At 36.7% G+C, this 16,999-nt stretch overlaps 1 protein-coding gene across 2 annotated transcripts in view; it reads right to left on the bottom strand.

Moving 5' to 3' along the window:
- Positions 1 to 29: 29 nt before the first annotated feature.
- Positions 30 to 16,999, bottom strand: part of LOC149805776 (uncharacterized) — a 35,817-nt gene continuing 18,847 nt past the window's right edge. The window contains exons 2-5 of one of the 2 annotated variants that reach the window (XM_089950461.1): positions 16,374 to 16,457; positions 10,035 to 10,105; positions 8,294 to 8,571; positions 30 to 6,876 (exon numbers count right to left, since the gene is read on the bottom strand). In XM_089950461.1, coding sequence (XP_089806587.1) covers positions 1,943 to 6,876; positions 8,294 to 8,369 — 5,010 coding nt within the window. In that variant the 5' untranslated portion in view covers positions 8,370 to 8,571; positions 10,035 to 10,105; positions 16,374 to 16,457 and the 3' untranslated portion in view covers positions 30 to 1,942. The remainder of the gene's footprint in view (positions 6,877 to 8,293; positions 8,572 to 10,034; positions 10,106 to 16,373; positions 16,458 to 16,999) is intronic. The other variant, XM_089950462.1, reaches the window with a different exon arrangement.

Genomic DNA, 16,999 nt, shown 5'->3' on the forward strand with positions numbered 1-16,999 from the left:
TCATCAAGAAATCTCAGAAGCATATACAATGATATGAAAAGGAATGTTTTAATCAGAAACATAATTTTAATAAAATACAATTTTTTGAGCTCCACGTTTGCTAATGTTTATGATGATCTACTGGAGAATTAAGTTAATAAGAGTGCAAGTAAATGGTGCACTGCTGAAAGTATATATGGCATCTGCTAAACCGACTCATCTAAGGAAGTTGTTGTTGTTGTTGTTGTTGTTCTAGGGTTTAATGCCATTTTTCAGCACACGATAGGCTATACATGGTGGCCAGTATTAATGCTGGAGGAAGAACCCGGAAAATCACAGGAAAGAACCACCGACCCTCGAGAAGCTACTGGCAAGCTTTCTCACATACCCACATTGGCCGAATCCGAGACTCGATCCTACGCAGACAGAGGTGAGATGGCAGTGATCCGTAACGGAGAGCGCTTTAGACCACTCGGCCACTCAGGGCCCCTCATCTAAGGATTAATTTAACCTTTTAAGGGAGATAGCTGAAAGCATTATGCACTACCTGTGATCATGTAATAGACATTTAGGCATGTTGGACTCGGCTTTAGACAAAAAACAAAAAATGCATATTCTCAGCTCTAAATGAGAGAGAAATATTGCCTCTCATTTAGTATTAGTAATACAAAACTTGTACATCCTCTTGGAATGATACACACATTATTGACATTCTTTTAGTTACGTTTTGTTACATTTCAGGTCAAAATGGGACATTGCAGCACATGGTAACACTTTGTCATTTTTTATTTATTGTTGCTGTGGTTCTTTAGGGTTTTGTTTTTGTTTTCTAATCAGTAGTAATATTTACCATTATAAAATTGAAAAATTATCCCAAAATAATTCTTTGAAACATCTATCAACAATGTTTGGATATTAATTCAGTCTAAAAACTATATAGGTACCATGACTGATCTTGTCAAAGCTGTTAATACTAATAATGAAACATTACAGAGCCTATCGTGCAATACATAACATGCATCCAGGCTTTTTGGACTTATGCATGAAATATATGATCAGACATGAAACTAGCTGTAGGGAGAATCTCATTCTTTTTTTTTTATTGAAGAAAACAGAACTTGTTTGACAAATCTAATGCCAAAGTGAAATTTATTTATATCCAGAGCTATTAGTAACTGTTTAATACCTTTTCATTATAATATTGGCAATATTCTGTTGTCATTGTCAACATAATGTCATCTTAATATTGGCAATATTCTATTGTCACTGTCAACATAATGTCGTCAGCAAGACTATGATCATCATTTCTTTCAGTAAATCTTTCATTGCATAACATAATAACTTCAGTTGTAATAAACAATCAAATTAACAAGTTAGAATGAGCCCTAAAGAGAAAAGTGTTGGTACATACAAGTAGTATAAAAATATTTAAATGTTTGACATCAAAAGCAATGCAAAAGCACTGAATTATTTACAGGAGACACAAATTTACAACATTATTTATGTACCATAAATAAAGTATTTTCTATGAGTGACAAAAACTTTGTTGCCAAATAGCAAATCATTCTTGACATTATACCCAAATAAAACAGCCCCAGTACTATCCAGTCCCATCAATTACAAAAATAAAAATTAAATAAACTATCAGTTTTACAGGAGAGATTAGTCACAATTGTCAAAAAGAAGAAAACTTGTCTGTATTAGCTTTAGAAGAGTTATATACATACAAGATATTTATACATATTATTACATTTCATGACAGTGATTCTGTTTAAAGATATAGACCTTTCTAAATACATTTAATAATATCTCTGTGTTAATGTATCTGCTTCTGATCTGCTTATAATATAGTTCTTAGAATCAGAACACGACTTAAGTTACTGATCAGTGTACTACAGAAAGAGCAAGTTTGCTATTTAGACCAGATTTCTAGTAAAGTGATGTCTCAATGATTCAGCATTACTTACACACCGAAGTAAGCTTTATACAGTTTCAAAAGTTCCTCTGATGGATGTAGAAGTGCCTTTGTTTTATCTGAGGTCAGAGCATCCGTGTTGCTAGTGTCAAACACAGGCCATTGTGAGGCTTTGTCCCAGAATGCAGAGAAGAAGAATGGTGTCAGGGGGATTAGTTCTTTGTTGGCATCGGGTGCATGCTTCAGCTCCTCTCTCCATTTGTCCAAAAGAAGAGGCCTTAGTTTCATATCATCAAACAGTTTGTTAAAGGGTATCGTGTCTTTGTTGAACAAATGATATATTTTCTCATGGTGGCCACTCTCATTGCAAATTCTCAGTGAGATTTCCACCATTGCTTTTGCAACATAGTCCACTGGTGTTAAATCAAACGGAAATTCTAAATTGGGGTAACAGCCAAGCCTCTTCATTCCAAGCATTGTGCAACCAAAAAGATCATTTCGAGGTCCAACACCATCTGTTGTTCTTCCTGATATTCTTGCTGGACGAAAAATAGCACCTCCAGGCAAGTGTTCCAAGGCTTGCAAAACAAGTCGCTCACTTGCCCATTTGCTCTGTCCATAGCCTCCTTCAGTTAAAATCGGATCATCAAGACACGCCGATTCATAACACATTCTGTGGCTTGGACTCATCCCCACTTGTGACTTGGGAAACAAGAATACACTGAGAGAGGACGTCAAGAAGATGTATTTCTGGACACCTGTCATTGCAAATTTGATGAATTCCTTGGCGCCTTCAACATTTATTATTCGATGATCCTGATATGGCTTATTGAAGTTCATCATTGCAGCATTCATGAATATGACATCGATCACGTCATACAAAGCATTATAAATGTCTTGTGTGACTCCCATTCGTTCTTGTGATAGGTCTGAAAGAACAATGGTAATCCTCGATGTATACTCAGATTTCCACAAATTGTACATCCTCATGTTTTTTATGATTCTCCCAAGACCCCTTGACTCGGTAGACTCCCTCACCATGCAGTAAATGTAGGCACTTGTTTGTTCCAGTAGTTCAGCCAGTAAAAAGGCTCCAAGGAATCCCGTTACACCAGATATCAATATGTTTCTGGGATTCTTTAAAGAACACTTGTTCCCGACCATGGAAAAGGGTTTAAACTGCATTAATTTTCGTCTCTTTGTTTTGGATAAGTTAGTGACATCTAGAGTTGAGTCTCTCAATATAAGATCTCTAAGCTCTTGTTTATCCGAGAAATCGTGTTTAGATTTATGAAGAACATTTTTCTTCCTTTCGATAACCTCGACAAATTCTTCTATGGTATCTGCTGTGCCAACATCAGTAAAGGAAAGAGACAAACCCAAAGTGTTTTCAAGAGTCCTCAACAACAAGATGAGCTGGAGTGAATTTCCCCCCAGTTCACTGAAAGAGCTTTGTGGATGAAGACCGTTCACAAATGATTCATCCAATTTTAGAACTTCACACCACCGTCGTGCAAGAAACAGTTGAACATCGTTCAGGTGGCTCCTTCTTGTTAACTGCTCTTGGTCATGGACACTTTCGTCTGTTTCTAACAGCTTCCTATCGACTTTCCCATTGATTGTCAAAGGGAATTCTGATAATTTGAATTTTCTTATAAAGTTAGGTATCATGTACTTTGGCAAGACTTTCGATAGATACTCTCTCAATTCCGAGGTGTAGACGAATGTTGGGGCAACAAAACATGCAATCTTGGGATCTGTTGAAGATGAGCATTTGTGGACAACTACCACTGCCATTTCAATTTTTGGATGTTGTATCAAAACATTTTCTATTTCATTTAAGTCCACCCTTTGTCCTCTTATCTTGATTTGATCATCTAGACGACCTGCGTATGTAATCGTGCCATCTGGGTCCATGAATGCGTGGTCACCTGATTTGTACAGTAACATACGTGGATCGATAAGATTAGGTACGAAACGCTGGTTATTGAAATGTCTGGCATTGCCGATGTAACCATCGGCAAGGCCTTTTCCTCCGATATAAATTTCTCCAACAATCCCAGGCGGTACTGGTTTCATGAAATCATCGAGAAGATAAACACAAACTCCATCTATAGCTCTGCCTATAGGTAATTCTCTATCTTCATCTTCGTACCGTGTTCCCGGAATAAACTCGTAGCATGTAGAACAGACTGTTCCCTCAGTTGGACCGTATGCATTGAAAAACCTGATGCTGGTGTTGTTTGTCCATTTCTTGGCAGTGCTCAACGTGCATGCTTCACCGGCGGAGACTACTTTTGTGAGCGATGGAAGATCCAGCGGTCCGTAAATATTGAGAGCTGAAGGCGCAAGAGTAATGATTGTGACCTTAAGTGCTTTCATGGCGTTGATAAATTCTTTTCCAAGGCGTTCGTCTGGACTGAGAACAGAAAGGGTGCCGCCTGATAGAAAAGTAGTAAATATCTCTGAAATTGATGCATCAAATCCAATAGATGCAAACTGAGCCATATCATCTTCTGGTCCAAGGTCCCATTCTTTAATTTGAGCTCTTGCAAGATTAATAACGCTGCTCTCTTTCACCTTTACACCTTTCGGCCTTCCAGTGGAACCTGATGTATACATCACGTAGCAAAAGTCTTCCTCTTCCTCTGCTTTATTTATATCTACTTGCGAATCAAGATTTTCACGTTCATAGTTTATATTTGTTTCGCCTGCACTGTGCAATACCCCGTTTAAGACACTTTTCTTCACGTTATTTTGCATACATTCGCAAATTCCATTTGTCGGAATTATTCTCTTTTCGTCGTTTTCAATCGGCAACTCTAGGAAATATACCTCTTCGCCAGCGACGTTTTGCTGGAAGCACGTTTTGATCGATTTTTTCTTCATCGGAAAGTTGGGTGTTTCAAATCTTGTAGTCAAAATTTGACAGACGTTAGCATCACATATCGAGAAAGCCAGACGATCGGGCGGGTAGTCTAATGGCAGGGGTAAAAATGCAGCATTGCTTTCGATGGTAGCCAGCAATGACAGAACGTACTGAATTGAATTTGGAAAGTAAAGTCCAACAACAGATTTTCCCTTCTCTCTTTTCAAAAGGTGACGAGAAATGTTAGCGGACAAAGACGCGATTTCCTGTTGCATTCCTTCATAGGTAATCGCATGTTGCATTGATTTCAAGGCAATGCTGTTTGGTGAAAGCTGACATTGTTTTTGTATTAGTATTGATAAGGACTCTTTTGTCTTAACTTTTTCTACCTCTACACACGGGAACAGATAGTCCAGTTCGTCTTTAGACAGCATCACGATGTCTTTTAGAATAGGATTGATTTCCATGTTCATCGATCTCAGAAACGTAGGGAAGTGACTTAACACATCGACAACGTGCGTGAAATCTTGTGCAGGTCTTTCGTTGTAGAGCAAACGCATTTCCCTCGTGTCAGGATAGAAAAGAAGCAGCAGTGTGCAATCATTCAGAACATGCTTCCCAACGTTTTGTTTGAAGGTGGTCTCAGACTTTGTTCCGATGACTAAATTGTGATGTGGTGTTCTTTTCTGGCCACGCAGTTCTGGGTATCGATAAAACACATCCTTTACAAACGTCTTTGCATTTGTGTATTTTATCAGATCCTCGAGACATTTAGATATAACATCTGTAATGTTGTCATCGAAAGCGACATTGAACAATCCAGGAGTGATATCTGAAAACATCGATTCCACAGAAGCGTCCAACCCACTCTTGTCTGCAAGTAGACCTATTGCCACGGTAGGCAGACAGCTAACTCTGGCCATGAATGCCACAAAGCAAGCTTGAAGAAAAAGTTCTGTGTTCACACATGTTGGTACACAATCGACAAAAGGTAGTGGCATATTGATTGTTCGGATATGGATGTCTGTCGAAACATCAATGATATTCGCCACGGCGTTCATTCGTTGTCGATAAAAGGTGGTTGGCTCATAAGAAGACAGTTTTGTTCTCCAAAATCCTTCCATTTTCCGGATGGACGTAAGTTGGGTTATGCTGATATATACGCTTGGAACATGACCGCCTGTGTAAAAACCAATTTCTTTATGCCTGCTCTGAGGTATTTGTACGCCATCGAGTGTGGCTAAGGATACAAGTAGAGGTGTTGTCCTGGTTGCTACAACAAGCTTATTATCGACTATGTCAACTATCTGACCTGGTGTGGCTGCTTCATTGACAAAGTTAGCAGTAATGTCGACGTTTGTCACGAGGAAGAATTCTCCAGTGGATGCTAATATTTTGGGACTTCCGAAAGCGTTGTCATGATTTACGCCGAACTCTAACGCCCGTGATATATTGTATATTTCATCTGCGTCATTGTCGAAATTCAAAACTCCTAGATTAGGTGGCAAGGCGTACATTCCATAGTAAGACCTACCATCCTGCTTTTGCTGCTTTCGAATCAATGTACCATGCTTTATACCGTCGATCAATCGACAGAAGGCATTGAAGGCGGCTTCCTGGCATTTCATATTTAACGAGAAAGCCGACTCTTCATTTTCAATAGTGACCTCCTGAGACTCTAGGATATCTCCAGTATCGATTCCAGCCTCAACCACGTGCCAGCTGATGCCGTGTTTTCGTTCTCCTTGTAGAATGGCCCAGCTTGTCGCATGGACACCAGCATAAGCTGGAAGTGGGCTATCATGATAGTTGATAGACAATATGCGTGGAAGGTTCAGTTCATTCTTTTTAAGAATGCGTTTGTTGTTGATGCTGAATAAGTAGTCTACGGCGTTGTCTCGAAAAGTATCTTCAAGATTGGCATTTGCATTCTGACAGAGTATCCGCTTCTCCTCACACAGCTGAGATACGTATGACGTGTTTGTAAAGACCATTTTTAATACAAAGCCGTTCTCCAGCAGACTATGGATACACTTCAGAAGAAGGTTTCCCTCTCCAATCAATGCACACGGGATGCTATTTGTAGCCATTTTGAAAGTGTTCGTAGACGATTCTGAAAACAGAAATGCTTACATATTAGGGAAAACAATTATATGTTTCAGTTTAAAAACTTTTTACCCAGCAGCAAATATAAAAACGAAAAGATTTGTATGTTAAATGTTGTTTTTGCTTTAACTCCAGTTCTCAGCGCAAGATAGGCATTATATGGCAGCCAGTATAACTGATGGAGAAAAAGCCTGGGAAAACCCCGGTAAGAATCACCGACCCACGGGAAGATACATGCAGCTTTCTCATACCCACACTGGTAGAACTCAAGCCTCGAACCCACGCGGACAGAGGTGAGATAGCATTGACCGAGAAAGATGAGCGGTTTAGACAACTCGGCCTCCAGGAGTTCTGTGAGTAAATGATCGTAGATCAGCCATCATTGAGTTCAAACAATATTTGCAATGTTTCCAATTATTCAGCAGACTCGAGCGGGTACTCTAGACAGTTGCTACAAACAAATTACGCTACAAATATATTAGACGGCTGTATTCTTTTGTAATCATCATCATTATCATCACAATCATTCTCGTCGTCGCTCTCTTTAAAGAATGCGACTCATTTATTGGGACGTAAACTATTTAACCTAAAAGATTCTTACATTGTGCAAACGTATTAAAGTAATTTTGAGCTCGTACTCAAAGAACAAATCGAAAGAAGATCGATTACTCAACATTATTTACTACAACATTGCTCATTAGTTTTTTCTTCCATTTATAATTAAGTCAATCGTAAAACTAAAAATATCGTAAACTCGGATATTTTAGCGTCACGAATGTATAACATTTTGGCATATTTATTGCATAACAATGCTGTGAATTAGTTGTGCTCTGAAAACAAACTCTGTTACATTGCTGTCTTTCAGTTAATAATAGAGTCCAAACAACCTAATTATAATAAATGTATTCTAATTTAAAGTAGTTTGAGAAACTGAGTCGTGTATTGTTATTAAGTTTCGTGTTATCAGTTTTGTACAGCAGAATAATGACTTCAGCACTGTTCCATTCATTTTAAGTATTAATAAATATTTTATTTTTTCTGATATTTATAGACTCCTGAGCAAATGGTATTTAAGCAGGATGCGGTGTATCTCATTTCCATGAATAGCCATGTCCTAGCACAAAATAAATCATTAAAATACGTTTATAAATAACTATATTTGATGCAGTGAATGAAAATATAATTCTGTAGCTATAAATTCTTCCACAAAAGTCTAACAATTGCAAAAATTATGTGACATTAAAATTCAATCGACATAATAAAGCTTCATGTACATTTTAAGTAATATTGTCGAATCACTTCGAATTTTATCTCTTTATTGTTTCTATATAAATAGCAATACTACTACTACTACTACTACTAATAATAATAATAATAATGATAATAATAATATTATTATTAGTAGTAGTAGTAGTAGTACTAACCTTTGATATCTGCAGCGACTTCACATATAGATATATCCGCTTCCGTGTTCGTGTATGATTTTGTATTACGCTGCATAATTGTTACTTTGCGAAGACCCACTGGATTTATTTTGACCCTTTACTTTGAGCTATGCTCCGCCTCATTAGTGGTAGAAATCATGTGGTCGAAAACAGAGTTCGATGCCAGCTGTATTTGACGATTCAAGTACTATGCAAGACAAGGGTCTTAGCAGTACATTAAATATTTCTGCCTAATTAAAATTCTGGAAATTGCTTTCCTGAAATAAGAGAAATTATAAGTTATATAATTCAGTCGATTGAAACATAAAATTAAAAAAAATAAAATATAAATGAGTCACTGAATGATTTACTTGTTAATTATACGGTACTTTAATGAAGAACGAGTAGAAGTAGTTCTGTATCATGAATATATGGGATTATTTTTTTACACGGAAGTTGACACTGTCCATGGCTAAAAAAAAATTTAGCTGCAAAAGCCAAACGTATGTTACACAAATATTTTATTTCCAAAATCAGTTCGTGCAATTTCATATCAGATATATGTTTAAAATATTTGATTCAATGGTCAAACCAATATAATGTTATTGATATGAATTTTGGGGATTCGAATGCTTGAAGGATGTTGAAGTGCAGTTTCAATTTTGTAACAGATGCTTCTCTGTTTCAAATACTGCAAATAATTGAGGGTCTATAGAAGAACGCAGTAGGTTCCCTACCTTCGCATCTTAGATGGTAAAATGTATAATTGTTGTTGTTGTTGTTCTAGGGTTTAACGCCATTTTTCAGCACAAGATAGGCTATACATGGCGGCCAGTATAATTGGTGGAGGAAGAACCCTGGAAAACCCAGGGAAGAACCACCGACCCACGAGAAGCTACTGGCAGACTTTCCCACGTAACTACGCTAGCCGAGCCTTGGACTCGAACCCACGCAGACAGAGGTGAGATGGCAGTGATCCGGAACGGCAAGCGCTTTAGACCACTCGGCCACTCGGGGCCCCGGTAAAATGTATAAAACATTGGACTAAAATCGTGCGATTGTCATATGATTGATACATTATGATGAAAAAAGTTAGACAAAGTTGTTAGAGTCACATGGGCTACGAAGATTATAGATATGATCCATCAATACGGTTTTGGATATGTGTGGAGAACACAAGATGTTGGCGATGAAAAGGTATTTATTTCGGAGTTCACACAAAGGATTAGAGACATCGCATTTCAAAGTTGGCCAGAGCCTATTACTAATTCCTCAAAATGTTATGACTGTAGTCAGTATCAATCCCTACTACAATGTGAAAAATACCTCTCATACAATATATCTTTAATTTAAGAAAACATTTAGCGCAACGAAGGTGTGCAAGCAATACACTAATGATTGAAACAGGAAGAAGGAAAAAATCGATATAGCATTCAGATTTTGTGAACTGTGCATGAAAAGAAATATTTCTATAATGGAGGATGAATTTCATTTTTTGCATTTGCCCAGAATATGACATTATTAGAGGATACCATCTAAAAAGAAATTTATACTATGTACAACCAGGCGTTTAAAAAATTGTTTTACTTATGGCTAGCAGTGATGCAGTGACGCTGTATAATTTATCACACTACTTGTGCAGCTCATTTGCTCTTTATCTGTATCCCAGTAAAATCATGTGAAAACTATTTGGAAATAAGTAGAAAAAAGTATAGAAGTAAATCAAGAATTTATATCTCACCCGTATTAAAGAAAATGCGGCGTTTCAGTTCTGTATATCAGAAATAGAATTTTGTACCATGGGCCGGTGGCCTATATTATTGAAAATAAGGTGAATTGATTTGATTTTATATTATTAAATATATGAATAAATACAATTAAATCAATCAGTGATTTAACGCCTTCTCTATTTCATGTGGCCAAACGCGGTATTCGTGTTTACATTAATTACAAAATATATAATTGTTGTTCCTAAATTTGTTACTTTGTGAAACACAACACCGTAATATATTTATTAGAATTATATAAAATGTCGTAGTGGATTTCATTCATACATCATTCAATTCGTTCGAAAGGCTCACGTCTTGCTATAGATTTCTGAACAGAACATATTTAGGTATGGGAATCTACAGCTCGTCACTTGCAATTTCCAGCTGAGGTTTTGCAGAGTTGTCATTGTTTGCAAACAAAAATCATATTTTGAAAAGCGCACGGCAATTTTACTTGTATAAGATGTATTTGTAAGAATTTCGCACTGATAATGATCAGCATTTTCAAACACATTAGTAACCATAAACACACGCATATATGGATGCATGGCTGGATGGATAGATAGCTATGTTAACTAAAATACTTTATAAATGTTTTAGAAAAATTTATTCATTCTAGTTATTTTATTCATGTTAAAGGAAAAATCAAACATCCAAGTTTCTCTTCAAGACTGGCTACAGTTAACAATTACCAGTAAAGTCAGTGCAAAAGTGTGAATTAAAAATTATAATACATTTGCATTTTTATTATAATTCTGAGTGCAAATTTTAGCACAAGCGATGTCTCTGTTGAGTTTTATAGCTATTTACATCTCGAATTCTCGTTATTATTTCTTCATTTCTGCTTTTTAGGTCTTTCCCTAGTTTCACAGAATTTCTGAAAAAATGTTCATCTAACTATGGTATACCCTATCTTGCTCGAGATATTTATAACAACATTGAAAATTCAGATTGTGAGAGTACTAAAGAAAGACAAATGAACCTGATTATACACCGAGGACACCCCCCTCCGTCATTTTTATTATTGAATACGAGTTGATGAATGAATTCCTGAAAGTTCCTCAGAGATGCAAAAAGACTCTTGAGAAACCACCCTATGCGCAAACAACAAATTGTTTTACAAAACATGTGGTCTCTCATAGTTGGTCATCAGACTACATAATAATTGTGTTCATTAAGAAACTAATCTCTAAAAGTAGTGGTATTTCAAGTCTTTTAAGCGAAACGAATAAAATTGATGTGAGATATACACAAATTTCTTTTTGGTAAAGATCGTATTTTACAAGGTCAGTATTCAGTGATCCAACAAAGACAGATATACAGCAGCAGGAGAGGGTCAACCGACCTGTGGCGCGCCAGACATGGGTGAAAAAAAAATGAAGCAAAAATTACATGGAACCTTTGGAATGACCAACGAACAGTCACATAAACTATATGTGATATATCGTAGTGTTTTTTTGTGCCCTTAAATTTGAATATTTTCATTTGATATGAACAACATGGGAGGGGGGAGGGAACACAGGAATATGGTGGCCAGACCATGTGAAAATGACATAAAAAGATACATTACTGATAGACTGACTTCTATGTGAACCCGGTAGCAGAGCTTTTTATTGTGTGATATGCTCAAATTTGTTTTTTTCTGGTTAAGTCTTTTTGACATGGCTGAATTTTGTATATTGTCTGCTCTAAATTGTATTGATTTGTAACTCACATCTAAATATTTCCAGCGGAATATAATGTTGAAAATTCTTTTATCTCTCTTGTCTCAAAATTTATTTACATAACTGGTCGTGGTGTCTATTTTATTTGCCAGTTTTTCCACGTTTGCTATTCTCACTTTTGTGTGACAGCTTGTAGGTTTTCTGTTTGTGGAATTTGTCATGACGCTTAAACAACGACAAAATAATCACTGCGCCTGGTGAGTTCATTGTTAATAATTTCGATTGTTGTTTTAACGTTGACTAGATCAACAAGTTGTGTATTAATTTCAGCGAGCTTAATGCTGATGATCGTTGGATTTACAAAGAAATTGTCTAAGGTTCTATTTATGTTTTTACGAAAAGTCACAAACAAAGATACCTGATTAATATATTGAGATCCGAACGTGGTCATTCCATCATTTGATATCATTAACAAGGTCATCATCGGGATGCTGCTGTTGTACGCGTATTTCTTAGTTGCAGTGTTATCGTTTGATTCTAGTTCTCTCAAATTATAAATTCTATTTCTGCTCATGTTGAGTTCGCCAGTCATTGTATCACCGGCTTTAGCAACGCATTTGCTGATCTGTTATGATTGTGGTGTTGTTGTTGTCCAATTTTTTTTTGGTTGCCACGTCATCGTCTGATTTTGGTTCTTTCACATTGATAATTGTGTTTCTTCTCATGTTGAGATCGCCATACATTCTATCTCCAATTCGACTAATACGTCCAGTAATCTCTCCCATGATGGTTAGAACTGAATCCATCTATTCTTTAATTTTACCGGTTTAGTAACCACCACTAAGTTATCTTTGATAGCTCATGGAGTTCGCAGAACAATATCTGTCAAAGGGATATTGCTTGTCTTTAACCGTCCTTGCTTTTCCTGAAAACCAACATCATTTGTGTCAACATCGGCGAGACGCAAAAGATCAGCAAATTCATCTCGTGTTGCATATTTCGATAAATCAATGTCACCCTGGGGTTTGCCTTTAGCAGATCTTCCATAAATATCTACCATCATAAATTATTAACCTGTTTGAAACGACGGGTGGTATACTCATGTACGACTTTATGAGGGGGAGCTGATGACCTTGACACACCATTAAGCACAGCAAGTACTTCTGGACCGCATGTAGGTGGATCCGGTATTGTCCGCGTTGGTAATGTGGAATACCAGATTAGAATAACACTGGCTAAGCTACTATACCGTACAAATTCTCTCGGTGGTGCCAATCATCCGAATCAAAATAAACAACTCCACGTGGATCAACCGCGTATGCAACCCAACGAGTACCTGGACCAGAACATTCAAGATTAATGTTACCGGTTTCAACTCGATTTGTTTTTTTTCTTCCGGTAATTAATCAAGCATGAATACACATCTGAAATTTTTTATGTTTAATCGCCGAGCAGCATCAAGTAAATCAAAATTGGACATGGAAAGATTTAACGAAGCGCCCCGGCAGTATGAAACCTTGACCAAACAGAGTTCCTGGTAATCTTAAATCGTGTCCCTTTTTAGGTCGAGAATCCTTGTCCTCCTGATTTTTTCAGTGCCATACCGCCAGTTTTTTCAACATTACCAAGTGCAGCTGCTTTTGCAACAGCTTCAGCAGCTGCTGAAATTAGTACTGGTGGTTCAGGTGGTTCCTCTTCCTCTACACGAGACGGCAAAAAGTGTGATCTCTTTGGTGATATATCTCCAAGTAATGAATTTTTAGCAGCTTCCCTCACTCGTTTCTGAAATTCTTCCAATAAAGGCATATATTTCCTTGTGATTCTCGAAACACAAAAGACGACGAATTTGATATCCTGCTGCAGCAACTACTATGGCACTTTTTTTACGTATCATGAAACCTTCTTCGGTAAGTCGGGAATGTGTTTTTCTTTAACAGATTCTGGTTAAACAAAAAGGTCCCTTTCATCACCGATCTCAGCACGGGCTTGATCGATACCCTCTATTGCTTACTGTATTTCTTTCCTTAATTGTAGTTGAGCAGCAACTGTTTCAGCTAGAAGCTCTTTGAGAATACTTTTGGTTTTTATAGTTCCTTCTGCTAATTTTTCGGTTGATTTACAGGTTTGTTCCAATGACGGAAGAATATCTTTAGTGGCTTTTGTGACTGGTTTAAATAATGCTCCTGTACCCTCAATAATTCCACATGAGCATCCTGGCGTTCTTGCAGCTGTTGCTTGACAGAATCATGAACTTGAAGATACCTCTTAATTGCACCCAGTCATTGTCGTGCTAATTTTGCCTTTGGAGTTTCCATAGTAAGGGCAGAATCACTCATTATTATCTTTACAACAACGATATAATTATAGATCACTAAGTCAGCAGATACACAGTTTTAATATATCACAGTAACGTAACGTAACGTATTTTTTTCACAACGACAATGAATTGTATGATCTCAATTATACTCACATTTTAGACATTATCCTGGTCACGTGTTTGCGCCAAATACACCTATGCGCGTTTAATAACACGCAGGGTTTTCCGCAACATGATCAAGGGGTTGAATACATGTATATGTCTGTTCACAACTATAATATTACCTATTTTCCGCAGGCTATTCAAGAATATTCTCTAGTATGGTGATAGCAGACCCGTTTCGCTTGACTAACTCTACCCATGGACTACAGATACGAGTACAAATTTAGATATATTATTTATTTTTCATAAATAATACTATTTTTACTGTTATAGTCTCTTTGAAAACCACCCACGGGCTTTTTAGAAACATTATCGAGTATTGCAATGACAGACCTGTTTCGCTTGATTAACTCTACCTGTGGACTACATATACGGATTACTTCTCCCCACTTTATAATATACGTAATACGAATTTAGATATATTCTTTATTTTGTTTTGTAAAATACACTTTTATGTATTTTATTTCAACTGAGCATTCTACAGCAAGGGATAATTATAAATTATCTGAAACGTGTTTGATTTATCAGCAGCAGCAAGTATTGATGTTAGGTTTTAACATATATTTCGAAGACGCGGTGGTATAAAGGTAATATCGTTGGATTTCAAAACCATTACTGGTATACTTCTTGGGTTCGAACCCCGGAACGGCATACTACTACGGGTTTAACCCTGAAGTTATTAGTGGAGGCCGCATGCTTAGTTTTCGAAAGTTAACCTGAAAACGTGCTAATAGCTGACAATTTGCGCATATCCAACACCAGTCGAAACTGGTGGTGGTGCGGTTTTGCACCACCTCGAGTTCGCCTGGGGTGGGTATGAAAAACATTTTCATAAATCAATGCGTATCCTGTTGACCGTAGAACCATGGCCTGCGGGAAATGAATGGACAATCTTCTGAATCTCTAGTATTTCTTTTTGTAGGTAAGAATTCATCGGGGGGGGGGGTATGCCCATGTGATCATAAAGGTGAAACACCTTTCTCCCCACCCCATTATGGTAAAAATAGACCGTAGAGGTAAAGAGACCAAAAATAGCCAGATATAAATATAACCAGAAATACATGATAGATGCAGCTAGAAATATATGAAAGATATAGCCAGAAATACATATGGAAAATTCAAAAGTAAAAATGACCTCACTGAATTATTATTTAAGGGTATTCATTCAAGGGACCCCATGAAGGCAAAAATTGGAAAAATAAGAAAACCTCATTGAAGTGTATCCCATGAAGGCACCCCATGAATGGATATAAACTGGCACAAACAATAATAGCTGACAATAAATTGGCAACTAAACTGGCTCAGACAAAAACTCAGCCTCTACAGTCTATTTTTGCTTTTTGCATCTTAAAATAATATAATAATTAACTACATCCAAGTTTTTCTTACAGCGTTTGGTTACTGAAACATAGCCTTTGCGTCATTTTCTTACCCTTGATATGTTGTTTATAGTCTGAATAAAAAAATATATTCATATTTTATAGCACATAAAAACATCATGATGAGTCACACATGGTTTATGTTACTGTTCTTTGGTCATTCCAATGGTTCCATGTATTTTTTGCAACATTTTTCACCCATATCTGGCGCCTCTTAGGTCCAGTGCCGGATTACCAAATAGACAGAGTAGGTACCTGTCTAGATGCCCCGCGACAACGGATCAAAATAATATTTATAAAACGTACAAGGAGATAATTTGCGAGGGCGGGGCCCAAGATTTCGACTGCCAAAGGGCCTCAACAGGGTTTAAATCGGCACTGCTAAGGTCGGTTGACCCACTCCTTCTGCTTATACAATATATGTGGAAGAAAGATTTAAATCAAAATGGTGACTCTGTATATGCTGTTGCTGCTTTAGAATTAATCATAGGATTAATACAATTGTACATGAATCTTTAATCATTATTAAATAAACGTTTGAAATTGCTGGAAACAACAGTGCATGTTGTAGATGGCTTGCATGATGTCTTGATAAAAGCACTCAGTACAATTATCAAGCATAACGGCTACTATGTTTTTACGCTTGTTTAATGATGTGACGAGTACATTTCATTTGGAAGGAGCAGATAGACAAAAACAGTATCTGTAATTTCTTTACTATTATCCAGAATGTCCAGTTACTTACGACAAATGCACTTAACTGAAAGACTAGTTAACCAATCTACGTACACATTACACAAGCAAGCCGGAGAACGATTTCCCTTCAAAATGTTGAGTCACGTGGATGAAGAGTTTAAAACACACAGCGTGGACCTGAAAGCGAAAGAAAATGCAATAATATATTCATTCTAATAGCGATTTCTTCTTGAAAATACTCTGGGACTGAAGAAGTGAGATGAAATACTCAATGTTTTTAAATAATAAACCTTCGAAGAAAGAAAGCATAGAAGGCACAAATGGATGAAGAAAGAGTTGTACAAATATGAAATTTTGGATTCGTTAAAAAGAAAAACATAAGAACACTTTGCAACATACTCATATAAAAGAAAAGCATCAGTAGTGGACAGGTTTAGCTAAACATTAAAGAATGAAATATATAAGTATTTAACTAAAAATGAAACAATAAAAATAGATTGTCTTTTAACAAATAATTAAGAGATACACTAACATTCGTCATAGCTCATTAGACCCAACTTCTACTGAAGAAAGCTGAATGAAAACAGACCAAAATATCGTTCAGTCTTTTCTGGTATATTGCAATATTTACATTTATGTTATTAGAATGAAGCGTCTTTTTCAAAATAATTATGAACGGTACAGAGATACAAGTATAAAAAAGCATGAAAAATTTCATG

This window comes from Sinohyriopsis cumingii, chromosome 2, assembly GCF_028554795.1.
Source record: "Sinohyriopsis cumingii isolate HCF-2022 chromosome 2, ASM2855479v2, whole genome shotgun sequence".
Lineage (NCBI taxonomy): Eukaryota > Metazoa > Mollusca > Bivalvia > Unionida > Unionidae > Sinohyriopsis > Sinohyriopsis cumingii.